Genomic DNA, 25,293 nt, shown 5'->3' with positions numbered 1-25,293 from the left:
CCCCACTGGGGTCACCTCCATGTGCCCAGACCCCCTCCCTCCCGGGGCCATGGCCAGCACTCACCCTGGCAGGGGGTGACGGTGCAGGACAGGCAGCAGCGTGGGGCAGGCGGCGACGAAGGGACACGGCGCTGGCTCCCGCCAACCTCCAGCAGCTCTCCTGCCTCTGAGCACCGCCTGCCGCCGCTTTTATGGTGTGGCGGGGTGGGCCGCGCCGGGTGGGGACCCACGCTGCCCAGCCCGCCCCCCCCATCCCCCACGCACCGTGTCTGGAGCCCTGCACCCTGCTCACACACAGTCCTCCGCCTCCCTGGAGTAAACCTGCCCTCCCCAACCCAGCTTGGAGGAGCTGAGCATCCCTGGGATAGCCCCTTTCTTCTGTAAGCCTGGACACCACTCCCTCCCCCCCCCCCCAGAATAAGCCCAATGCCTCCAACCAGAGATACCCCCTCCCAGCATCACCGCACCACGGGGCTGGCCCCCAGCCAGGCAGAGCATGGGTTTTCCGAGAATGACAAACTGCCACGCTAAGGACATCCCCCCCCGCCCCCGCAAAGACACCCATCGCCCCTTCCCATCCCACACAGCAGCTCAAGCGGGCGCGCAGGCATGGAGCGCCTGGGGCTGCTGCAACGGGGCCAGGACTTGGGGGGCACCAGAGATTGGGGGAGACTCTGGAGGGGAACCAGGAGACCCGAGCAGGATCCTCCCGGGGCTGGGTCCGTCCCTGGGCCGAGCTGGCTGCAGGGGTCCCCAGGCACTGCTCCCCTTCGTGGGACGCGGAGTCACGGGATGCACCCCCACCTCCCCCTCCCCGGAGCAATTTCCGGCTTGGGGTGCCGCCAGTCTCCGGGGCATCCCGCTGCCCGCCCGCCCCGCCGTGGGATGGGGGTAAACAGGAAGCCCTGTGCCTTCGCCGTGGTGGCCAGGGGCTGGCCAGGAATGTGTCGGTGGCCACCGGTCTGTTTGTTTGGAGTTGAAGCAGCTGGTTCCTGCCGGGAGGAGCCAGGATCAACACGGACGGGAATAGTCCGTGAGCTCATCGCCACGTCCCGCGGGAGCCTCCAGCACCCCCGGATGCGCAGGGATGCCTGGGCCCGGGCCCCCCTCGCAAGCCACCCTCATCCCAGCCCAGTACCCCAGCTGGGCTTGGGGCACACGCTGGACCCTCTCCTGAGGTGGGGGTCCCTGGCCAGCCCCAGCACGGGGGCCACAGGAAGCCCTGGGGAAGGGCAGGGCTGGGTCCAGCAGAGCCCGTGACTCATTTGTGTCCCGATGTTTTGGAGCTCAAGTGTGAGGACGGGAACACACACCCACCCCACCTATCCCCCCACCCTCCCCCTCCTCGAGGCACCCCAAGGCAGATGCTGGCAGGGGTGCAGGGCAGGTGGGTGCTGCATCCTGCTCCCAGCTCTGCTCCCTACTCCTGGGGGCAGAAAGAAGGGGGCAGCGGGGGGAGGGAGAGGGGGTCTGATGTGCTCTTCCATACCGATGACATACGCCAGCCTCAACCCACAGGAGTGGGCACCATGTCCTGTGACTCAGTGTGACCATGGCAGCCTTGGGGGTGTTCCCCTCCTTGCTGTCATCCCCCCTCCAGCCCAGCCCTTGGAGCTCAACGGGGTGCCAGCACCCGCAGCCCCGAGCAGCCAGCAAGCTGCAGCAGCTAAAAATAGCGGCGCTGGCAGCAGGGCAGCCCCGTGCGCGGGAAGCTGTGGGCAGGGGCAGGCGTGCGGGGCTATTCTCAGAGGGCTGCGGGACTATTCCTGGCCGGTCAATATTGATTCAGCCAGCTCAGGTGCAGCAGCTCAGCCTGGCAGCACCGTATTTAGGGCCCGGTGGGAGGCGAGGCGGGCAGCTGAATCGCGGGCATTGTCCGCGGGAGGAAGAGGGCAGGGAGAGGATGTGAGCTCTGTAATCGGCAGCGAGTGGCTCCCGGCTGCAGCCGGACAGAGGGTGACACCCCGCGCCTGCCGCTGGCGGAGGGGCGGCCAGCAAGAGCATCTGCCCTGGGGATGGAGGGATGGGGCCGGAACACACGCAGGGGGAGTAGGGGGTACGGGGGGGTTAGGCAGGTGCCTGTCTCCTGCAGTCTCTGAGCTGGGTGCGTGGCTGCTGCACAGCCACTGCGGGTGGGGGGGGCAGAGGGCATTTGGGAGCCCCAGGTAGCAGAGTAGGTCCAAAGTAGCTCCTTGCCCCCCTGCATCTTGGGGTGGCCCAGGCCAGCCCAGGGTTGGGTGGCTCTGGCCAAATAATCCTGATGCAGCTGAGTGTGCATCAGTGGGTAGAGGAGCGGGTGAGGGGCTGGTTGTCCCCATTCACTGTTCTGGGACACGCCTGTCCCCTCTGGCAGCTCCCACGGGGCTGCATTGGGAGGCACAGTGCAGACGGCACAGTGCAGCCTCCATAGTGACATGCAGGGAGCTGCGTGGAGGGCTGAAAAACTACAGTGAGAATGTTCAAGCCAGAGCCTGGGCCAGGGTTTATTTCCACAGCTTGCCATAGGTGCCCAGGAGCCACCTAGGCAAGGCTGGGCTGCGCTGAGCTGGGAGCAGCCACATGTTGGAGGTGAGAGTGGCAGCTGGGAGCACAAGGAACCCTGCCAGCCTGCACGTCCCCAGCTCTCGTGGGACGCTGTTGCCCTGAGGTACCTGGGAAGCAAGTTGGAGACAGGCAGGACTCTGCATAGGTACAACAAGGCTTGCTGCAGTGACAGCCCTGTAGAGGTGAGGTTGGTGTCACCACAGCCATCACAGGTGCCTGAAGTCCTCAAGGGCTACCCGGGCAGCGTTGCGTCCTGCTGCTCCCATCACTCCTCCTCCTGCAAGGAAGCAGAAAAGGGGAGCAGTGGGCAGGAGATACAGCCTGGGGCTGCACCATCTCTGTGCCTGTGTGAGGGCAGAGGGGAATGGACTCCCACATGCACATGGCTTGCGCTGCCCTTGCATCTCTTCCATGCACTCTGTTCTCCTCCTCCTGCAGCCACCCAGCAGGGTCCAGGCTCCCAGCCCTACTCACCAGGGTGGGCCCCACTTCCACACAGGTACAAGCCAGGAACTGGGGACCGATAGCCCGAATAGGATGGCACTGGCCGGGCAAAGTACAGCTGGTCCAGAGACATCGCTCCGTGGAAGATATTCTGTAAGCAGAGCTCAGACTGTGTGACCTGGCTGTGCCCAGCCTGGTGCTGTGCCCACCACGAGCACTGGCACCAGAGGATGCTCAGAGCTGAGCCTACACGGTACCTACCCCACCGGGCAGGCCAAAGATCCTCTCCAGGTCTGGTGGCGTCAGGATGTCCCTGCCGATGACGGATGCCTTGAACCCCGGGGCATAGGCTTCAATGCAGTCAAACACTGGAGAGGGTTGGAGGGATTGGCATGCAGTCTGGGGGGACATGGTGTCTGGCCCCTGGGCAGTTCCAGGGTGGCTACACTGACAGGCAGGACCTGCACTCCTGCTGTTACTTGTGTCTGTGTATGAATTACTTACCCGTGTCTGCATATGCGTTTCTGGCACGCTCGTCCCAGGGCTGCCCACCTGCCAACTCGGAGGGGGTATACTGGGTGAAGAGGGACACGACGTGGCAGCCTTGTGGGGCCAGCCCTGGGTCCAGTACTGAGGGGATGCAGAGCTCGATCATGGGCCTGGGGGAGTGGGACATCAGCTGGGCAGGCAGAGGAGGAGCTGGTCATCTCAAACCTCTTCTCCCAGCAATACCCACCATGGCTGTTCAGTTCCCTAGGGCACCAAGGTGTGCTGGTGCAAGCTCCTACCTGCTAGAGGGGTACCCATGGGTGGCTTCAGTGAAGGCTTGGTGCAGGAGGTGGGTGCCCTCACAGTTGAGATGGATGGAGCACTGGTGGTGGGGCAGGGGCTGGCCGTTGTGGGGATTGGGGGCAGCCAGGAAGCTGGGTAATCGATCCACTGCCACTGGGTGCAGGAGGTAGGGATGGGAAAACAGGGAGCAGCCTCTTGATGAGCTCTGCAGTCTGGCACTGGTGGCCTTCCAGTGGGGACAGTGGTGAAGGTGGCCCTACCAATACTTACCATTGATCTTGGTGACAGGGGAGCGTGTGTCGACCTGCTGAATCCGCTGGACAAAGTCCTTTGGCAGTTGCTCCTGGAATGGGAGATGCTGGGGTAGAGCTCAGCTGGGAGGGGGGCAGTCTGGCCAGTGGATACCACCACACCAAGCCTCTGCCAGCCCCATGTGCCCCATACCTGTGGGGTGAGCTCCAGGAAGGTGATTTGTGGGGAGGCGTTGGACAGCACCAGTTTGCTTCGCACCTCCGTCCCGTCCTGCAGCACGACGCCCTGTGCCCGCCCGTCCCTGCCCAGCAGCACGTGGCACACTGCCTGGGTGGGCAGAGGGGACAGGACCTCACCAAGAGCATCCCTGCTGCCCACAGGCTGGCCAGGGAGCTCACCACGCCCAGCCACCCTGTACCTTCTCAGTAAAGATGTGGGCTCCTTGGGCAGCCGCTGCGCTGGCGATGGCTTGGGACAGGGCCCCCATCCCACTGGCCACGTAGCCCCAGGCCCCCCGCCGTCCCTCCAGCTCACCCATCACATGGTGCAACAGGACGTACCTGTGGTAGCAGGACCCCAGTTTAGCCAGAGCCTGTCCCCTGTGTGGCCATAGCGAGGCTGGTTCCACAGCACCCATAAATGGGACCATGCCAGCACACAGGATGCCAGATCAGTTACAGGGAGCTCCTACTTGCCAAGACATGACCTGATCTGGGGACAGAGGTGTCCAAACAGCAAAGGGGCACTGGGGACCCCTCGGGAGAGCCACAGGGCAGGGATGGGGAGCAGTCCCTTGCCCAGCTCAAACCCCTGAGCCACCCTGGTAAGGCTGAGTGGGGCAGTGGGAGGGAGAGGCAGGCAGTAGAGCAGGGTACAGGATGCTAGGGCACGGCGGAGCCAAGGAGCTGTCAGCACAGAGGATGTCATGGGGTGGGGGAGGCTGTGCAGCCACAAGCCCTGGGCGGAAGGGACCCTCACCCACTGCCAGGGGTATGGGGGCTGGCCATGGCTCCAATCACCGCATCAGTAGCCAGAGTTGCCTTCAAGGGCTCCGACTCAAACCACTGATCCAGGATCTGTCCCAGGAGAAAAGGAGAGCACCAGGCTTGGAGTGGGGGCAGCCACAGCCCCTTTTGCAGGCAGGCAGGGAGACAGCTGGTGGCTCTGTGCCACTGCTGCCAGTCTCACCTTGGAGATGGGGGCTGTGAGCACCTCGTAATAGCGGGGCAGCTGCCTCCCCAGCGCCAGCCCTGGGGGTGCAGAGGCAGTGTGAGACCTGTGCCAAGGCCAGCTGCCTGTGCCTGGCTGGGTTTGGGGACAGGCAACTCTGCCGGCCTGTCAGCCCCACTGGAGCTCCTGAGGAGCCTGTACCAAATCAGGAAGGAGCAGCCCTGCGTTGCCTGCTCCTGGTGCAAGCAAACACCCGTTGCCATCTGGGTCCTCCAGCATCCCAAACATACCTGCCCGCAGCAGGGGCTGCAAGGTTTTCAGGGCCTTCAGCCGCTGGACCAGGGGCCCCTGCCCCAGGGCAGCTGTGTCTACTGGGTTAGCATCCAGCAGTGGATCAAGGGCCAACACCAAGCGCCCCATGAAGGCCTCGTACTCAGGATAAGCCTGGAAGGGGATAGAGTGGAACCATGGTGGGTGCCATGGAAGAGGATTTCTGCCACTCTCATGGGCAGGCCAGTATCTTGGATGTTTTGCTGTGCTGGGCGCTTGCCCCTGCAGTACCTGGGCATCCTTCTGGGAGAACTGAGCGATCTGCTGCTGGGTCTGGGTCATGTCATGCCCCAGCAGGAGGGAGCGGGGTGTGCTCCTGTCCTCCAGCAGCGGGGTGAAGGAGTAGGGGTCCCGTGGGAGCACCCTCAAACCATGCCGCTGCAAGAAAGAGATGGCAGGGATGGGAGGGTGGCTTGACAGCAGGCTCACCCTGTCAGCATGCCAGGAGGTGCCAGCAGCCTGGCAAAGGACGAGTGTCTGTACCTGCAGCTCCAGCTCAGCATAGATCTGCGGCCGCAGCAGACTGAGCAGGTATGACGCCCGGGAGAACTTGAAGCCTGGAAGATGTGGGATGGTATGAGATGTCCATGCCCAGGGCTGGGGGAGACCAGCAGTACACATAGCGTGCAGGGGTACCTGGCACAATCTCCTCTGTGACAGCTGCACCGCCCAGGACGTGGCGTTTCTCCAGCACGACTGTGCGGACCCCTGCTCGCTGCAGGTAGGCAGCCTGTGGGGAGCCTGGTGTCATGCTGCCCATCCCTCTGGGTGGGTTGTGTCCTCTTTGCCCCAAGCACCCTCCTTCACATGGTGCCCTCCTCACCAGAGAGAACCTGCTTCCCACAGCCCCATGGGCAGTGCCACCAACACCCTCCCTTTCCCACAGCGCAGACCCTCCCATCTCACGCTGCCCCCCAGGGATGGAAACAACAGCACCCAGCTCTTGGTACTCACTGCCACCAGCCCGTTGTGCCCTGCAAGGAGAGAGGGGGGTAAGCCGAGCCCAGTGTCAGTGTGGTCCTGTGGCACAGGGCCCTCTGCCATGCCTAGGGTGCAGAGCTGCCACAACCACCCAAGTAACGGGGTTCCAGACATGGGAATACAGGTGTCAGGGAGCATCCTGCCCCATCCCTGCAGCCCTGACCCTAACAGTGCAGAGGGTGGGGACAGGTAATCAAAGCAGATACCCCAGATTCACTGTGGGGGCTGCAACATGTGTCCAGCCATGCAAGACCCCTTGCACCCTCCCCAGTACAAGGTGCAGGCTGAGGGACTGCAACGTGCCCAGCACCACCACAGTCCCCACCTGGCCACCTCCCTGCCTGCCCTGGGTGGGGGAGGGAAACTGGGCATCCCCGCCAGCTCACCGCAGCCCACCACCGGCTCCCTCGCCCTCTGTTACCTGCCCCAATCACCACCGCGTCGTACTCCTGCTGCAGCCGGTGCGCAGCCCCGGCGTGTGCGAACCGCCCTCCGGGGGGGGCCGGGGCCGGGCACCCGCCTGGCAGCCCGCAGGAAGGGCAGCTCCTGCCCAGCCTTGCCCAGAGCCCCGCTGCCATCGCTCCGCAGTGCCCGGCCGCGGCTGCCCGGCGCCTGGCAGCCTGGACTTTGCTTTCACAGCCGAACTTTTCCCAAGGCTTCCGGGCATGGGGAGGGGACAGGGGGGCCAGCGCAGGGGACGCCTTGGGGCAGGGCCAGATGCTGTGTCTCAGGGCTTGCAGGGAGGCTGGCAGGACAAGGGTACAGGCCGAGCGCTGCCCTGCTGGCACTGCCTGCTGCAAGGCACTGGTCCTGGCAGAGCTTTGCTGGGGGCTTGCAGTGCTGAGGAGACAGGGTCAGATGCTGACTGGTGCTCAGCAGAATGCCAGCTGCTCCCTAGCCTGTACCCCAGGAAGGTGCTGGGCAGACAGGTGAGAGCCTGACAGTACCCCCTCTGTCCCTGTTCTGTTCCAAGGAGGATCCAGGAGCACGTGGCTGGGGCAATGGACAAACAAGCACTGCAGGATAGGGGGAGCTTCGCTCCACTCTAGCAGGTGAGTCCCAAACGCAGCCCCAAGAGCAACAGTAAAAGGGGAAGCTTGGGAGTGAGCTTGGCTCTGAACTAGCAGGGCGAATTCCTGCCCAGCAGGACGGGGCAAAGGCCCCACCATGGTCCAGTGCTCCCTGAACCATTGTCCCCAGTGAGCAGCACAGAGCTACAAGGGCAGCAGCTACCAAGAGCCCCTGGGTACTGGCCCCATCCCCAGCCATGGCTGGAGGGGTTTGCATGTGCACCACGCCCAGACCTGCTTGGGAAACACATGAGCTACCTTTTCTTGACCCCCTGTTCACAGCTGAGCTCAGCCACACGGCTGACTGGAGTCTGGGAGCCCAGCTGTTGGGGAAGAGGCTGCAGGCTGGGCTGCACCTCCCCAGAGCCTGCCAAGCACCTGAAGGAGATGCACCCCACATTTGTGGGTGAGGGGAAAGGGAGATGCACCCTGGGCCATTCCTCCATGAATGTTTGGCTAGAGTGTTTTGTTCTCCAGCCAGAGCCTGGCACTGATGCCAAGCCAAGGCTATAAATCCTCCTTTGGAAACGCACTTTTCATCAAGCCAGTGATTTGTCAACAACCTCTCAGCCCCCCTCTCCACCTGACCCTGGAGGGTGCTGGGTGCCAGCAAAGCCTGTGGGAAGTGGGGTGGCAGGCGGTGGGAGTTCCAGCTGAGCTGGAGGATGGGAAGGCTGCCTGTGACTGCCTGCAGGCACTGCTGATGGCACACAGGCACCAAGAAAGCAGCCCAGGCACCAGGGTCACCCACACACCCACTTTAATCCTGGCTCCAAGGTGGCCGAAGGCAGCTCAGAGCAGGGGGATGCGGGAGGGCTCCCAGAGGCGTCGGACCAAGTTGCAGGCCTGCTGAACCACTAGCTCGGAGGGGATGATGCCCAGGTGCACGGTCAGCAGCTCATAGCACTTCACCACCTCTCCCTGGTGGTTCTTGCTGTAGTAATGCAGAAGCTTCCTGGAGAAGAGAAGACAGGGGGCTTGGCAGGCACAGCACAGAGCGGTACCCCCTTTCTAACCACCTTCCCCCTAGAAGGTCCCTGGAAAGGACACAGTGCACATCCACCGTCAGGACCGTGGCACCAGACCGGGGAGATGGGCTGGTGCAACCTCGGTGACAGCAGAGCACCAGTACCACCCTGCAGCAGCATCCCAGTGAGGTCAGCATCACTCACAAGGACCCTTGCACCAGCACAGCCCCAGGCACCAGGCTGCAGGGCTAGGGACTGCTCACCTGTAGTAGTCTCCTGCCAGCGTCCCGATGGGAGTGGAGTCATCTGAGAGAACCGGAACTTCCATCACCTCCAGCTTGTAGCCCTGGGGAGAGATGACAGCAGAGGGCAGAGGCAGGGAAGGGAATGCAGAGAAGCTAGAGCTGGCTGTGCCTTCAGCCCTGCTCCTTGCCCCCAGAGGGTGTTGGGGGAGAGGGGCACAGCCCCTGGCCCCACATACCAGCTCATTCTCAAACCAGAGGAAGTATGAGCAGTAGTAGTCACCGTCCTGCAGCATGAGTGTTGTGTAGCCCTTCTGTAGGTATCGCCGGGCCAACGTAATTAGGGACCAGACCTGGGGAACAAGGACTATCTGAAGCCTGAGCAGAAAACCCTTCAACCATTCAGCCTCTCCTGTGGTCCCCCATCCCACCCCCATCCCCACGAGTAGTACCTTTCTCTTGATGAAGGCAGCCAGAGGCCCTTTGCCTAGCTCTGAGCTGGACTTCTCTGACACATTGAGCGATGGTGCCATCATCTGCCCAGCCGTGCGGTCCACATAGATGAAGTGCACCAGGCCAGGAAAGTCCTCCAGGTATGTGGTATGGGTTAAGGGTGTCCAACAATTTTGGTGCCCTTCCAGGACAGCTCCTAAGCCTTGGGTAAACTGCTTTTGCCCACTACACACCTCCCTTTGACCCTGGTGACAAGGTCCTCCCTCTCCCACCTCTGCTCCCCCCCAGGGACCTTACTCGCCAGGCTAGGCTCCCAGTTGCAGGGATGGGTATGACACCACGGTGATATTGCGCCTGCTCTTCACCAGCAGAAAGTCCCGCCAGTCCAGCAGTTTCTCCCTGCCGAGATAAGGCACAGTGAGAGGCTGGGACCCCCAAGCCCCAGCACAGCTGGGTGTGGGGCAGCCCCCTGGGGATGCTGGCCACCCCCATACACTCACCTCATCACCCTCTGGGCATAGTCCCGTAGGCCTTGGGACAGGCTGTGGCTGCTGGAGACCAGGAAGAGCTGGCGGTACACAGAGCAGAGCTGTCGCTTCACGTTGGCCACTGCCTGTAGCAGCCTGAGCCGGGAGACATGGATGGTGCCAAGTTAGGTCACTGGGTCCCCAGTGCCACAGGGACCGCTGTGCTGTCCCCTGGCTGGGAAACATCCCCGCTTGCCCTGGAGACTTTCTCTTACCACTCTCTACTCACTCTAAGTTGCTCACAGGCTCGCTCCGGGAAAATATCTTGTTCTTGAAGTCCACCCAGGCATTTTGCAACTACAGAGAGACAAGGCTCAGTGTCAGGCTGTGAGGACAGCAGGACAGGGTTCTTGTGTGCCCACTCCCACCTGGATGTCCTGCCCGCTCAGCTTCTTCACAAACTTGTCCATGCGCTGCCGCAGCTCAGCCAGGAATGGGTAGGAGCGTGGAGCTCCTGCTTCTGGTCCTTCTTCCAGCTTCCTCTCCAGCACCAAGAAACCATCCAGCAGCTGGTACAAGGTGAGAGCCACCTGGGTCATGGGGCCCTGCCAGGAAGGACAGAGACGGGTCAGCCAGGATCCAGCCCACCGTTGATTCCCTTACCTTTGAGGTGGCTCACCTTGGTCAGAAGAACAAGGGAGATGCCTGGCCAGAGTGGGAGGCAGTGCATGGTGCGTGGCAGCAAGGGGCAGTAACCTTCCCGCAGGTTGGCATCCAGGAAGATCCTTCTGGGATTCGAAGCTTCAGGAACCAGAGGCCCCAAGGTCTGGAGCAGGTCCTCTGCCATCTGGGGAGAGAAGGGAGATGCTCAGCAGCCCGCAGGGACAAGACAGCCTGCACTGACCCACAACACGCTGGAGGGACACAGCAACATCCTGAAAACTGCAACTGGGTGTGACTGAACCCATGGAGCTGGAAGGCCCACATGGCAAAAGATGAGCAGGAAGGGAAGTGCCCCAGGACCCCCAAAGAGCAGCAGATAAAAGGGGAAGCTGCTTGCAAATACACAGGCTGGAAATGCTTTGCATCGAGGCCAGTGCTTGCTTGCAGAGAGCCAGCGAGGCTCTGCAGCGTTCGGCTGGGAAGCAGCCCAGGAAGCCCGGAGGCAGCAGAGGGAGACACCAGACTGCTCTGAGGCAGCCCCGGCCCCTGTGCTGACAGCTCTGGGCAGGGAGACCGTTAAGAGACGCTTTGGAGAGGGTGGTCAGAGCACAGCACGGGGTTACGCAGAGTGAGAAGGTTCGGAGCCAGGAGGGACTGCAGGACACATTCCTCACCTGGACTTCTGCAGTGTCTGCCTCCCCAGTGCCCAGTATCTCAGTGCCCTCTGACCAGCTCTCGCTGCCTGCAGGGAGTACGGCAGGTGACACTCCCTGCCAGCCCCCCACGCAGCCCTGTAGAGCCTCCGTGGAGCCAAGGGACATGGGGCAGTGCTGGTGCACTGGGCACTCACCTGTGCTGTGCCTGCCCGGTGAGGGCTCAGGTGTGTAGTAAACCTCAGGCACAGAGAGGTCATCTGTGTCCTGCGAGGACAGCGGGGTCAGCGACGGGAGCGATGCAGGCAGTGCCCCATCCCCTTCTGATCCCAGGGACTCACCTGGTCATCAGAGTCCTTCTCTGCAGCTCCATGGGAGCCAGGACTGCTCACAGGGATGCTCTCGCTTCTCTTGGGTCCCTGGGGAACCACCTTCCCTGCCCCAAGCTTCAAAAAACAGGGGGAAAAATATTAAGGCCTGGCCACCAAAGCATCACCCTGCAGGGGCACCCCAACCCACTGCCCCCCACACCCTGCTCTGGAGCACCTGAGGGCTGAGCTCCTCCTCGGCGCTCTGGCTGGGGTACAGGTCCTGCACCAGGAGGATGAGGACAAGCAGGTCAGCAGGGCGGATGGAGCTGGCGTTGCGGCTATGGGACAGAGAAAGGAAGGGTCAGCTGGGAGGGTGAGCGGCTGCATCGAGGAGGGTTGGTGGGGCCAGGACCAGGCACACCTGGAGTAGAAGGCCAGCAGCTTGGTGTGCACCAGAAGGAAGGCATGGCCCACCTCGTCCCCGCCACGCTCAGGGCTGGTATTGATGTACTGTACCACCTGTCGCTCCAGGAACTCGATGCACTGCTCACACAGCTGAGGGTGGATCAGCCGCTCCACAGCCTGGGTGGCAGATTGGGGGGACGGCTGCTGAGCCCCCTCAGACCCAGGCACACAGCCCCTGAGCCGTCCTGAACCTCCAGGCACCACTGCTCTATGGAGTTGCCTCAAAGTCCCCGGCTCAGAGCCATCCCGGGACTCCGCACTACCTCACAGCCTTGGGAGGCCCCGAAGGTGAGGGACACCCCAGGGCACAGTACCTCCACCGCGAAGCTTTGGTCCTCCTCCCGTAGGCGGCTGTAGGTCTCCAGCAGGCCCCGCAGCAGGCTCCAGACACGCTCACGCTGCTCCGAATCAGCCGGCCGCAACCTGCAACGGCCACAGAGTGTGAGCTGTCACCTCCGTGGGGGAACAGGACCCCCAAATCCAGCTGCAGCCCAACAGCAGGGGGTCCTGCTGCAAAGGCAGGGACCCAGCTTAGAGACACCCACTGCCACCCCCCCGGGGCGGCGTGAAGACACCGCTCAGCAGCTGCCCTGGCACCCCGGCATTCCAGCCCGCGGGGACCAGCCATGCCCTCTCACTCCTTGCGGATGAGGTGGGAGTCAAGCGTGATGAGACCGCAGTGAGCCTCCACCAAGCGCCGCAGCACGAAGAGCGTCCGGCGCAGGTCGTCCTCGCTCTCCGTCCCGTCACCGTTCACGGCGATGTACAGGCAGTCCCCGAACTGCAACCGGCAGCGGGGTCAGGCAGGGGCCGGCCGGGGCACCCCAGTCCCCGCGGCCAGCGCCGGCCCTAACCATGTGCAGGACGTGGAGGTGCTGGCCGCCCTCGGTCGCAAAGCAGGTGTAGGTGTCGGCGAGCTTCTCCAGCAGTGCCGTGCAGGAGATGATGAGGGGCGCAAAGAGGGTGTTGAGGCTGTCCTCCAGCGCCGGGCCCTGCGACACACGCTCGCGGGTCAGCGCCCGCGCCCCCTCTCCCCGCACCCGCGCCGCCCCGTCCCGCCCCACCTGCCCGGCGTGGGGCGCTCGCAGCCGGCGGAGGAAGGCGGCATCGGCCCAGTAGAAGAGCAGCTCGGCCGCGGTGCTGGCGATCAGGACGCACCGCATGGTCCGGCCCGACCCGCGGCGGCGGCGGCGGCGGCGGGGGACACCGGGACCGCGCGGCTCCGCCCGCCCCACGCCGCTTCCTGCTCCGCCGCGCGTGACCGCCGCGCCCACGCGCGCAGCGCCCCCGCCGGCCCGGCGCGGCCCTACACCGTGGCACCCGTCCTGTCTGTCTGTCCGTCCGTCCGCCCCGGGGCAGCCCGCTCCCGGTCCCGGTCCGGTAACGCCCCCCCTCCCGGCCCGTGTCGGACAGAAGACGCCGGCGCGGTTGACAGCCCAACTTTATTACACCCCCCGGTAGCACCTCGGCGCGTCCCGGCTGCTCCTGCCCGCGACACCGCCCCTCTCCTGGGCAAGGCACTCTCACGACCCGGCCGCCACCGCTCCCCAGCCGGGGCTGTACGCCAGCCCCGCCTCCCGCCGCTCCGGGCCGTATAATTTAATTACCAATATTATCAGCCGCAGACCCCCGAGCCCCCCCCCGCCCGCCCGGGGCGGGCCCCGGTGCCCCGGTTCCCGGCCCGCCCTGCCCGCAGCATCCCCGCGCCGGTCCCGGCCGGGCTGGCGGCAGCAGAGGGAGCTGCTTCCATGCGCTTGCTTCACCGGCAGCGCTGTCCGCGCCCCCCGCCGCCCGGGAAGGTGCGGAGGAAAGGGGGACCCGGCTGGTGCGGGGGTCACACGAAGGGGCAGCGGGACTGGGGGTGTCGGGGAGGGTGCCCACCCCGGGCTGTACCAGGGCTCGGCACCCCGGCTCTCCCCAGCAGACGATGGGCGCCGGGCGCTCCTCAGCTTGCGGAAGGATAGCGGCGGGCCCTGCGAATTTCCCATCGCACCGATCCGACGGGATGGCGGCCAGGGCCAAGCGGAGCGCTGCAGGGTGGTAAAGGGTGCCAGGCCAGAGGGTGTCCGGGCTGCAAGGACGAGGGCACGGCACAGTGCCCGCCTGATGCGGCCCGGAGTGAGGCCGTGAGGGCTGCCCAGGAGGCAGTGTGTCCTGGGGAGTGCCTGGGGGCAGGAGTGGAGCTGGCGGGTCCATTCTGGGCTGCGGGCTATCGGTACCGGCAGGCCAGGGCATTCACATTCTTCACCACGTAGAAGCTCATGGTCAGCGGCGGGATGACAAGGGTGCGGCCAGCCCGCAGCGGACGAGGCTTTAGCTCGGGAAGGGTCCCATCATCCACCATGGCCAGTGGCTGCCCGTTGAGCTGGACTGACCTGCAGGACCAAGAGAGGGTCAGGATGGTGGCACCAAGGGCAGGACAGTGATGGCAGCCCCAGCCACCAGCATCACACTTACTTGGAGTGGAGCCCGTCCTTGCCGTAGGGCTGCAGAAGGTACTGGTGGACAATCTTATCCCGCAGTGTCCCCGCCAACTTGATTTTCTTCCTGGAGCGATGCAGGTTGATGATGTAAAGGGTGATTGACCCCCGGACATAGTTGTGGCTGCAAAGAGGAGAGCAGCAGCTGAGGGGCCCATTGGCACATCTCAGGAGCATTACCTCTAAAGAAGAGTTTGGGGGGTCTCTGCAAGAACCTGTCCCCCCATGTAGCCACCCAGAGGGGACATCACCATCCCAGCTGCCCATTTGCTGGGAAATGCCACCTCTCCATCACAAAGCCCAGCTCTGCGATGACAGCTTCCCAGTCTTTCCCTTCCTTCCTTGGCCAAGGGCGTCACAGTTTGAGAGGGTGCCACACCAGTGTCTGGAGTGGGGGTGCCTGTCCTGGGGTAACCCCCCCACCAGGGTCTCGCAAGGAGGAGGCTGAGAATGTCAGGGAGCTCTGTGCATGAGTGATGTACACCCCCGCTGCCCCAGGCACCTAACTGACAGGTCCAGACACTGATCCTCTGTCCCTGCCTAATCAGACAGCCCCAAACAAAGGCTATAAAGCACTTTGCACCTGTCAGTTACTGGACAAGGTTTCCTACTGAGCTGGAGGCATGTTGAAAGCATCTGGACTGTGTAAAGAAACAGCCTCTCCTCCTCCACAATAGCAACTTGTGTCTGCGGAGGAGGTGGCTGCACCCCCCCCTCCCCACCTTTGGCTCGCTGAGGCACTTTCAAAGACCTTATCAGCGAAACAATAACCAGGACGGGCTCCCCGGCAGCGCGGCCCAGCGGGTAACCCGACCGACCTGGGGCCCCTCGTGTGAAATCCACTCCCTTGATCTCTGCTGCTGAGGCTGCCCGCTAGCCACCACACCAGCCCTGGCCGGCCCCATTCCCAGGCACAGGCTTGCTGCTACTTTCATCAGCAGCATCGCTGTTCCCGCGCGCTCCCTCCGCTGCTGCAGCAGCCAGGGCTGCACCTGAGTCCCTCCCCTGGGAAGCCAACCTGCCTGGACTGAGCCAAACCTCGGGCTTCTACCCCAGCGTGTCCCGGGCGGTTCTCATCTCCTGGGGTCTTGCTTATTCCCCCCCAGCCTTGTTGCACCCAGCCTCCCTCGCAACACTCACTTGTGGTAGCTGGTGCAGTGGGCGTAGATGCGGAGCTTGTCACGAATGACTCTGCCAGGCCGAGGTTTCCTCTGGAGACCAGCCACGTGGATCGCCAGGACCTTGGGACCGATGAGGCGCTTGTAGAGCAGGGACAGCCAGTAGTCCTGGGAGGCAGAGGGGACAGTCAGCAGCACAATGGACACCCCTCCCCGTCCCTGACGCACTGTGGGAGCAGGCAGAAGTTGGTTTCCCTGCTTACAGCCTAGCAAAACCTTGGCTGTTGGGTGATCATGTTGTGTGCCAGATGTCTGCCTTGGGGTGAGCTTTTTTTGTGCAGTCCAAGTCAAAATGGTATTGTTCCTTCCAGAAAAGAGGTCAAGAGAAGTGCTCTGCCAGTGCTGAGGGACACAGATACCCTGTAAAGGAGTCCAGCTTTTGGCTGGGCTGTGGAGCATGGGGAGCAACATGGATGCCTTTGCACATTCCCACAGACCTGCACATAGCCACGCCATGGACTTGTGCACCACCTTCAGCTGCATCTCCAGCTGAGGCATGGACAACAGTGATGGTCTCTGGAGCAGGCAGGTCACCCTCTACCCCACTCTGTACATGGGACTGGAGCACATCAGAGCCCTCCTGCACTCTCCAGCTCTGTTCATGACAGCCTGTCTTTGGTGACTGCTGAGAGTGCTCCATTTCCCAGAGGTATTTCTTTCATTTTAAAGCTGAGTTAAACACCCATGAACGTAGTGCAGGGAAACCAAGCACTCAAGTAGGAAACGTTCAGCCCCTGCACACATGCGTTAATGATACAGCCTTTAATTACATCACCACATACTACTTTTTCCTGCAGGGCACACAGGATGGGCCTCAAGCCCTGGAGAGGGAGGCGAGGCTGTGCAGTGACTGCTGCAACAGGGCCCCCCCTCATCCGCTGCAGAGGCTGGGAGGTGTGCGGTAAATGAAGCAGGGTTGTGGGAAGGGGAAGGTCAGCCTCAGGCGCTCGCCTGCTGTGCTGCAGGATTGGGCTCTGGCCCTGCTGCTTCTCTGGGCACCCTGGGTGATGCTGGGGAGATGGAGCCTCTCACGCTGCTTCTCCGGGTGCTGCCTGTGGATGCACTGGGTGCTGGGGCACCTTCGCACACGTAAGTACTCCGGATAAACACCCTCTGTGCAACCCAGGCTGGCTGCCCTAGAGGGACCACGTGTCCCAGGGCAAGTGGGATGATCCCCCAACCCATCTGCAATGTTGGACACACAGCAGCGATGGTCTTGTTGACACTAGGGACTGCTCTGCATGGCAGCATTTCACCCACACAGTGAAGAGGACCCACTGATGATGTAGAAAAGTGTAGACTGCCTGGGGAGACACAAGGAAAGCCTTGTGTGGGTGGGATGCTGCCAGGAAGGGGTCTGCTACCCCAGAAGGGGAGAATAGGGGCTACAGAGTCCCAGGCTACAGGGTAGGATGGGCAGGTGGAAGCACAGACCCTTCAACAGGTACAGGTACCTACCCTGTGGGTGGGAAGACCTCACACAGCCCAATTAAGACATGTTTTGGATGAAGAGACCAGCAGATGAAACACAGAGCAATGCTGCAGCAGCAACCAGCATGAGGTGAATACCCACCAGCCAAAACAGACTGCCAGTCCCCATCTTCTCTCCAGCCCAGCTCAACCAAAGCTGATCAGTTCCAGCAGCACTGGGCTGGCTGGGCAAAGGGAGATCCAAACCCACTTCCCACTTTCTGGGTAAGCTTTTGCCACAGTGCTGGAGGAAAAGCCACCTCTTGCTCTCCTCTCGCTGCTCCCAGCCAAACCACGGGGCTTTGTGCCACACCAGCCTGGTAACTGCTTCCCCTGCAAACACCAGGTCCCAGAGGAGATGCGAGGGTGAAGAGAGAGGCTTGTGCCCCCTGAGGAGAGGGCTCAGCCCACGGGGCTGAAGCTCCCAGACACATACAGTCCCTGTGGCGTGTCCCACCATCCCCATCCACGCTGGCTGGCAATGCAGCTCCATGCCATGGGGACATTCCCGCCGGCACTGCGTTGCAGGGGCTGTGCCAGCCCTCCCCTGCTGCAGGAAGCTGTGCCAGCACACCCTGCTCTGGCTCACAGCAGGCAGGAGAAGCAGTGCCCAGCACATTGCCAGCTCCTCAACAAGCCATGCTGATTAGCAAGCGTCATTAGATGAGTAATTACTTGAGTTGATGGTGAGGCCAAAGGTGAGCACAGATCTCAGTATTGAGCTCCACAGTCATGAGTTAAAAATAAATGAGTTCAGTGCTCCAAGCTACCTGTCATCTCAGGCCCCTGAGTATTTCAAGCAGCCCCTTGGGGTTTCCACTGAGGACATGCTGCTTTCGCCCATAGGTTACAGAAGCAATAGAGGCCAGAAACTTTGTGGCCTCCTTTGAAATTTCCATATGGGTCTCAAGACCTGTTTTTCAGGGAGATCATGATGGCCTTGCCATGATGGAGAGCTGGCACCAGCAGCTCCAGCCTCCAGCTAAGAACGTGCCCCTCCGGGTAGGGTGGTCCCAGGGTTTGCAGCTTTTACACCAGCATCCCTCTGCTCTCAAGGCTCAGGAGCAGCCCCAGGAGCAGTCCCAGGGTTTGCAGCTTTTACACCAGCATCCCTCTGCTCTCAAGGCTCAGGAGCAGCCAGGTTTGCAATGCGGGGTGAGGAGAGCTGCCCAGCCCCATGACCTGTCCTGGTTGCTGCTGAACCTCTCATCTGGGCATACACTCTTCCCAGGGGTGCTCTGACAAACCCTGCTTCCCTGCAGAGCTGGGGAAGCTGAGTCCAAGGCTCCTGCCATGGTGGCTCATAGGCAGGGCTGTAAGGTTCGGTGGCAGCGAGGGTGCAGCATCTCCCGGATGGGGCATGGGGAGAGATCCTTGTCTCTCTGAGAAGTGCTGGCCACACTTTATGAGCTTCTGATCCAGCTAAGGATACACAGCTTTTCTGAGAAAAAACTGTGCAGATGTCACGAGGCAGGCAAGGCAGCCGGCAGTGACGCAGGGTGAGCTCTTCTGCAAAGCATGAGATGACCACAGCTGAGCGTAAAGTATTTCAGTGCAGGCGATGCCCCAGGGCAGCGTGGGGAGAGCAGTGATTTTACCTTGCCTTGCTGGCAAGGCTAGCTCCAAAATCTCTGTTTTGAGGAGGATGTGGAAACACCAAAGAGAGTTCAAAGGAGGGCCAGAAAAACGACCCGGGGCTGGAAAAGGAGTTGTCAGCACCGGCCTCGAGGCACTTGAGCTCTTCAGCTTACTGCAGGAAAGCACTGAAGACAGCTGCAGCTTTTCGCGTCATCGCAAGCCCACTTGTGCCGGGGGCCAAAATCATGTTACTCGCAATAAATTACCAGGAGCTGGTGACACCGAGCATTTGGATGATGAATTACACACACACACACCTAGCACTGTGCGATCAAACTCACCGGGTGTGGGCACTTCCCCCAGCTGGGCTGGTACTCGGGGGCTGCACCTACCGCTGCCGCAAGCGAACCCCAGTTAAAATCACACTGGGGCTGCCGGGCACCTGCAGCTACAGGCCCCTGCTCAAATGCTGACCAGCCTGGGGAGCACTTGTTCTTGAAACCTAGGTTAGTTGCAACCAGGGTGGCTGTTCCACTCATCAGTGACCTTTCCACAGACCCCTGGCAGTGTCTGACACCCTCTTCCCATATGGCAAACCCTGCACAAGCGTGGTCCCCAGGCTGGCAGTGCCTGTAAGTCCTTGCAAAGACAAGCCCCTGCCTTGCAGCGTGGTGCCAAGCACCCTGTTGGAGAGCGCCCTGGTGATCCCAGGGAGCTGCGTGACTTCCACCAGCACAACTGCAGGCAGGATTTGGCTTTTGGAGTCACGGAGGGCTCCCACTGTGAGGGCTGAGCCGGCAAATACAGCTGTACAGGAGGAATAACAGGCAGGAATCTGGTCTGCTATTAGTCCCCTGGGAATTTAGAGAGCTTTCTTGCTTTAATTACTTTGCAGACCCATCAAGCAGTGCTGCCGCTGCAGCCCTCGGAGTTGCAGGCAAGGAGCACCTGAAGGCAGAGCTGTCCTGCACCCCAGCAGGTCTCCTGGGGGACTCAGGTTTATTGGGCAGGAAGGGCGCTTGCCTCAAGTGAGCTGATGTGCAGAGCTCAGGCCAGCCACATCTTCCGAGCACCATGGGGCCAGTAAGAGCCATAAGCTTTCCACTGGATGGGGAAAACCCAGAGGGTCCCACTTCATCTCTTTGCACATTTTAATTCATTGCAGAAGCTTTTAGAGACTTCAGCTTTTGGAAATAAGGCTGATTAGGCAGACCATCAGACAGACCTATTAACCAGAACCTCCCATCTCCAGAGCCATTAGGAAGCACGCAGGAGCATACCACAGGCTCTCTCCTAGAGGCAGCAAAACAGCTTTACAGCCCACCTGAGCTTCTTCAGCTCCATGTACACCGCATGTAAGACGACGCTGCCATAACTAGTTAACTGGAGTAACAGAGCCATAGCCCTTCGGTCTCCTGGGGGCTGTAACTGGCAAAGGCAGCCCAACTTCAAACACGGGCTGCCGACCCCGCAGCACACACCTCCCCTGGCTGGGGCTGCCCAGGCATGGCTCTGTGCCTCCGTGTCGCTTGGCAGCACCGGCTGGCTGCTGCCCACCCACCCTTCTCTTCTTCTTGCTTCTTCCTCTTGTGAAGCTGCCCAAGCTATTCCTCTGTCCCTCAGGCACGCTCGAGTTTCAGCAGCCTGTTATAGATTGCTCCGTTCCTGCGCTTTCATCTGCGTTTTTCCACAGTCCAAGCGACCCGCACGGAGATAAGGGCTGGCTGCTCTGCCTTCCTGTACACCCCAGGACAGAGAGCTTCACTCTTTTATCCCTCTGTTGAGCCCGATGGCTTGTTTTTGGCAAAAGAATCTTCCAGAAAAGTAGTGATTGTGGTTGTGAGGGCTTGGAGAGATGGAGAAGCTGCCGCTTCCCAGGGAGTCTGTTCCAGCAGTTAAACATCCGCACTGTTAACAATCCCACTCCTTATTTTCAGCTTGAATTTGTCTGGCTTCAGCTTCCAATCAGTGGTTCTTGTTCTTTCTTTTTCCACTAGATTAAAGAGATCCTCAGCATCCAAAGCTCTCTCCCTGCGGAGGTCCGCACATCCTGTTCAAGCCACGGCTGGTTGTTCCTTCAGCAAGGCTGGATTGATGCTGCTTTTAACATTATCCCTGAGTTTTATGTGCTGCTTGGACTGTGGGAGTTTGAGGCTTTCTCACCCAAATCCTGTGCAAGGTCCTGTGATGAGCAGAGCAGGGCAGAGCCTCTCCCCAAGGGAAAATAGTTTGCTGAAGACAAAATGATCAGCTCCAGGAGCGGATGCTGTTGCTGTTCTTCTCAGCTTGTGTGTACCCATCCTGAAGGACGTGAGCTGTTGGCCATTTTGCACCCTCCCTGTGTGGAGGTCTTGAAGAGCTGAGGATTTGGTGGGCAGTCTGTACATTCACAGCTGTACTGGGGGAATCTGCAGGTGTGCCCTTAGCAGAACAGGGGACATTCCTATAAAGGGAAAACAACATTTCTCCTAGCCCCAAATGAGGGGGCTTCAGGTGGACTGGGCTGACAGGGGCCAGCAGCACTGGCAGGGGAGGACAGACCCTCGCTTCGATCCAGGCATCTGCAAAAGCATCGGCCAACAGCTTTCTTGCTTAGACTCGATCCCTGCAGATGCCCACCCACAAGTCCCCTGAAGCTGCTGATGCATCTCCCTGGGCGTCTGTTTCTTTCACCATGCTGATCCTCTTCCTTCCTGCTCTAACGGCTGCAAATGCCTCATCTCAAACCACTCTTTCCTGCATCGCCTTCCGCTTTCACATCTTCCCAGCAGCTTTCTCTGCCAACAAGCAGTCTATGGCTGAAGCATGACATGAGTGACTGCTAGTCCTGCACCCCAGTGCCTTTTGGCTAAGGAGGGAGAGAAGAGGAGGCAGGGTGAGGGACGGCAATGGTGTGTTGGCCAGCACAGGAGCAGCTCTGTAGAGCAGAGTTGCTGCTGTGGCTGTGACATGCACCCTGTGTGCTTATGGTGGCTTGTGGCAGGCTGGCTCTTGGTCCTGTTTTGCAATGGTTCTGCTGTGAGTCCCAAAGCACAGCATGCGAGTCCCAAAGCACAGCCCGCAAGCCGCTGCGCCCTGAGCTCAGCCCCTCTTCTTTGTCTCTGTCTCTTCTGATCTTTTTCTCCATCCTGGAGAAACGCCAAACACTGACATTGAGGCAAAATTCCTGCTGTGGGAGCGGCAGCCACAGGAATCACTGCCAGGCACTGGTGGCACCGAAGGGACAGCCTGCCCAGGCACCAGGGAAGGGGCAGAGTGGAAGCTGCCCCTGCCTACCGCTGCCCTTCACAAACCAGCCCCCAGGCAGTGGCCTCCACCTTCCTGGGGAGCTGAGCAGATGGAGGAACAGCCAAACTTCTCTTTTGTCATCACCTCTCCCTAACAGGGTCCAGGCGATGGAGGCCGCAGGAAGGGAGTGGAGCTGACGGATCAGAGGGTTTGGAAACCAAATGCGACTCCTTTGCTCTTTTCTGTTCTTCTGATGCTTTTCACCATAATATTACTTCCCTCTGCTCTGCCGTTGAGCACCAACCCATGCTGGAAAGGGTCTTGCTGTCCCACCTCCTCCACAGCCCCAGGATGGCTCCGTCACCAAGGTGGACAGATCTGTCACTAGCACAGTGGCTCTGGGGGACACAGGCAGTGGCTCAGTCCATCCTTCCAAGTACCAACCGCTGCTGCCAGTCCCAGCTAGAGCGTGTCTCTCTCCCAGCCTCCGGTGCAGGATGAGCAGCCTGGCTCTCGGTCTGCACATGTCCCGCAGCTCCGGCGGGTGGGTGCCAGAGCTGCTAGCTGCAGCAGGGCTTTGATGCGTTTGAGACTCCAAGCATACGCACTTCAGAGATATTTTTTTTTTTTTATGGTGCACTAAGAGGGAAAGGCCTCTTAACCCACTGTGACAGCGAGCAGTTTAGCTGCTTTAAATCTGTCTCCTTGCTCACAGATAAAATGAGCCTCAGAGCAGACTTATTGCTCCTGAAAGGCTGAATGCAGCGAGGGCGCGGAGATCAGAGGATGCCGCAGTCCTTGAGACATGGTATGATCATAGTTGAAAGGACAAGACAGTGGAGGGCTCAGACTGGCTCCAGGTGCTCATCCCAAGGCTGTTTGGGGTATTTCTGCAGGGCACTATTTCCTCTCTGCCCTTCAGCAGGCCCTTCTCCCGCTTGACATCTCCTGGGAGAGCATTCCCCCCCCTACACACCTCATTTCATCTCCGGGCCATACTGAATGTCCCACACTGAAAGCTCCTGCCTGTCTTCGCTGCTCCCGCTCCTTCCCTGTCTGCAAGCATCGCCCCCATCAGAGCCAGTGCTCCGGCGTGCAAGGCTCGGGGGTGCCAGACACCGGGGGTGCAGCAGATCTACAGTCCTCGGGAACAGCTTCCATGCTTGTGCGAGCTCCATTGGACCCGCTCCCTCTCCCCACCCAGGCTTGGGACCGTGCCTCTGCCCCGGCTGCCACCCCAAAGCCGAGGGTCCCCGCCGGGGGGAAGGGGAAACGGCAGCCGCGGTCCCAGCGCTGGCAGCTCGGCCGGCCGCGTGTGCGCAGCGCGGTGACTCAGCGCTGGGCGTGCGGACGGGCCGGGGCAGCAGCGGGGCTGAATTCCCCCGGCCCCGCAGCCAGCTGGCCGGGCTCGGCGGCGGGAGCGCAAGCGCCTGCGGGAAAAGGCTCTCCCTCTCCCCGCGCTTCCCCCGCTACGGATGCCGGGGTCTCCTCTTCGCCCCTGGCGCGGCCCAGCCCTGCAGCCAGCGGGCAGGCGGGCGGGCGGCAAGGCGGAGATGGGCACCCGCCCGCCTGGCCGCCCCCGCAGCCCCGGCCCGGGGAGGGCCCCTTCCGCGCGGCGCAGGGGAGGGAGAGGCACCGTCCGGGGAGACGGCCGGGACCTCCAGCTGCAATCAGCAGCGCCTCCGGCCAAGCCACCTCAGCTAACGAGCGCTCCGGGGAGCGCGTACGTGCGGCGGGAGCGGCGAGCGGGTCCTCCAGCCCTGCTCCCACCCCCGGGCAACCCGGCGCGGCACCCCGCCGCCGGTCCCGGTGCCGCCGTGCGCCCGAAGGGCCCGAGCCGTGCCGCTGGGGAGGCGCTCGGGACGGGTGGGGAAGGCGCCGTCGGTACCGAATGTCCAGGTGCAGCCCAAGGGGTACGGCTCGCACCACGGCTCTGCCCCAGGCACCGGGGTGGCCGGGTGGGAAGGGAACGGAGCACTAAGGACAGAAGAGATGCGAGCCCAGGGTCCTTCCTCCTCCAGGACAGGCTGTAACTTTCCCGTCGAGTTCCTCGGTGCCTTTGGGCTAAGCAAAGGAGGTGAAAAATCACCCGCAGCATCCGAGCATCCGACCGCGGCGCCGCCAGGCACAGACCTCTGCACTGCTGCGATGCTTTCCCAAGGACGCCATCAATTCACAGGCAATATCACACTGTCTTCTGCTCCCACAGCTGAGCGGGCAGCCCCTGCCATCACTTCACCCTGTGATCCCTCTGGGCCCTTCTCACGCTGCGAATGAAACTTGCAAGCAGGAGGGAAGTTTTAGCATCTACCTAACTCAGGAGAACCAAGTATCTTACCATCTGCAGTGTTTTGGAGCAGGTCTAAGAGGAACCACAGTGATCAGGAGATGGAAGTCTGGATTTCAGCTTTGGCTTTTCCATCGGGTTTGTGTTTCTCTGGCCCTGCCTAAAAATATGCCCATGTTTTTCCACACACAGGTATAACCTTACAGCCTCAGCATTGAGGGAGCAGAAATCACTACCAAAGGTGGACAAAAATAAAAAGAGGTGATGCCATGTGGCAGAGCATGCAGAAAGGTCTTTAACATGCTCTAATAATCCAAAGAGAAAGCTCACACCTATCTGGGGGACTCTCCAATAAATGTATTGCACCCCTCTGGACAGTTTCAGAGTGATATTAAGGAAAGAGAGACAGAGTATGTACGCTGCGTGCCTGAAACAAGCCCAGAACTGCTAAATGCCAGAGCAGCCTTTCAAAAGCACTGCCCTGTGAAGGGTGAATATCAATGCTGCTCCTGCCCTCCTTCCCTGCGCTCCTCACTCCCACATCCATGTACAGATGGGTTGAGATGCAGGCAGACAGACTGACATACCTGCAAGAGGCTTCCCAAGCACAAGCCCTGATTATTGTATGGCTGGCTGTCTCAGTCACCCAGGAAGCAAAAGGACTCCAACAACACATGGCAGCTATCTCAAAAACAACAAGGCATTAAAACATTTGGTATCAGTTGCATTAAGATGGCAGGAACATTTCTATTCCCCAGCCTGATCACCCCCATGCCCAGGCCAGAGAAGCTTGTGTCACCCAGTTTCTCCTGTTTTGATCTCCTTTAGTCCAGCAAGAGAAACTTGTCTCCTTGGATCTGCACCAGCAAGGATGCTCAGAGAGATGGCCTCGCCTCCTGCTCTGCAGCTGGGATGTTGGTGGCACCACCTCTGAGGAGAGGGAGATGGACAATTCTGGCAGTGGGGACAGACACCCAGAGCTGCTCTCTAATGGGTGAAGGACCTGGATGGAGGCACAAATGCCCCTTGCAGGATGCCCCTGAAGCCACAAGACATTGCTTAGCTTGTAAGACAGCTGGGTGCAGAAAGCCCAGCAGAGACATGAACATCTCCCTACTGTCTCTGTAAACCTGCAGTGCCCCTCAGCCATCCCCGTGCTCCCCAAGCCTACATTGCACTTCACTGCATCCCTGCCTGCAGGCAGCTCTTGCATTTCCCACCAAAGTGGCCAGAATTTACAAGTCTCTCTTCAAGCCAAGGCTAACCT

At 61.0% G+C, this 25,293-nt stretch overlaps 3 protein-coding genes across 3 annotated transcripts in view; all 3 read right to left on the bottom strand.

The window, feature by feature from the left end:
- Positions 1-2,487: 2,487 nt before the first annotated feature.
- On the bottom strand, positions 2,488-7,704 carry PYROXD2 (pyridine nucleotide-disulphide oxidoreductase domain 2; the record flags this gene model as incomplete). The annotated part of the gene is made up of 17 exons (XM_084264629.1): positions 2,488-2,821; positions 3,019-3,139; positions 3,250-3,356; positions 3,493-3,647; positions 3,777-3,933; positions 4,051-4,123; positions 4,225-4,359; positions 4,451-4,592; positions 5,011-5,108; positions 5,221-5,333; positions 5,493-5,646; positions 5,764-5,910; positions 6,016-6,089; positions 6,169-6,262; positions 6,487-6,506; positions 6,935-7,258; positions 7,680-7,704. The coding sequence occupies 17 exons, from the start codon at positions 7,702-7,704 to the stop codon at positions 2,751-2,753; spliced, it is 2,010 nt and encodes a 669-aa protein (XP_084120755.1). The 3' UTR covers positions 2,488-2,750.
- Positions 7,705-8,369: 665 nt separating this feature from the next.
- On the bottom strand, positions 8,370-12,968 carry HPS1 (HPS1 biogenesis of lysosomal organelles complex 3 subunit 1; the record flags this gene model as incomplete). Its single annotated transcript, XM_084265571.1, has 17 exons — positions 8,370-8,538; positions 8,815-8,897; positions 9,033-9,146; positions 9,246-9,391; positions 9,581-9,645; positions 9,747-9,869; positions 10,003-10,070; positions 10,142-10,318; positions 10,393-10,560; positions 11,051-11,118; positions 11,227-11,296; positions 11,371-11,475; positions 11,576-11,678; positions 11,762-11,922; positions 12,120-12,228; positions 12,444-12,586; positions 12,660-12,968. 17 exons carry the CDS (start codon positions 12,966-12,968, stop codon positions 8,376-8,378), a joined length of 2,175 nt encoding a protein of 724 aa, XP_084121697.1. The 3' UTR covers positions 8,370-8,375.
- A 1,046-nt stretch (positions 12,969-14,014) lies between these two features.
- The window catches only part of HPSE2 (heparanase 2 (inactive)), a gene marked incomplete at both ends in the record, with an annotated part of 108,650 nt that continues 97,371 nt past the window's right edge, over positions 14,015-25,293 (bottom strand). Inside the window, 3 exons of the mRNA XM_084265768.1 lie at positions 14,015-14,180; positions 14,263-14,409; positions 15,426-15,571. Coding sequence (XP_084121894.1) covers positions 14,015-14,180; positions 14,263-14,409; positions 15,426-15,571 — 459 coding nt within the window. The remainder of the gene's footprint in view (positions 14,181-14,262; positions 14,410-15,425; positions 15,572-25,293) is intronic.

The sequence above is a fragment of the Gallinula chloropus genome, assembly GCF_964237585.1.
Source record: "Gallinula chloropus genome assembly, chromosome: 5".
NCBI lineage: Eukaryota > Metazoa > Chordata > Aves > Gruiformes > Rallidae > Gallinula > Gallinula chloropus.
Note: the sequence above shows the minus strand (reverse complement) of the source record. Positions and strands in the feature narration are given on the sequence as shown.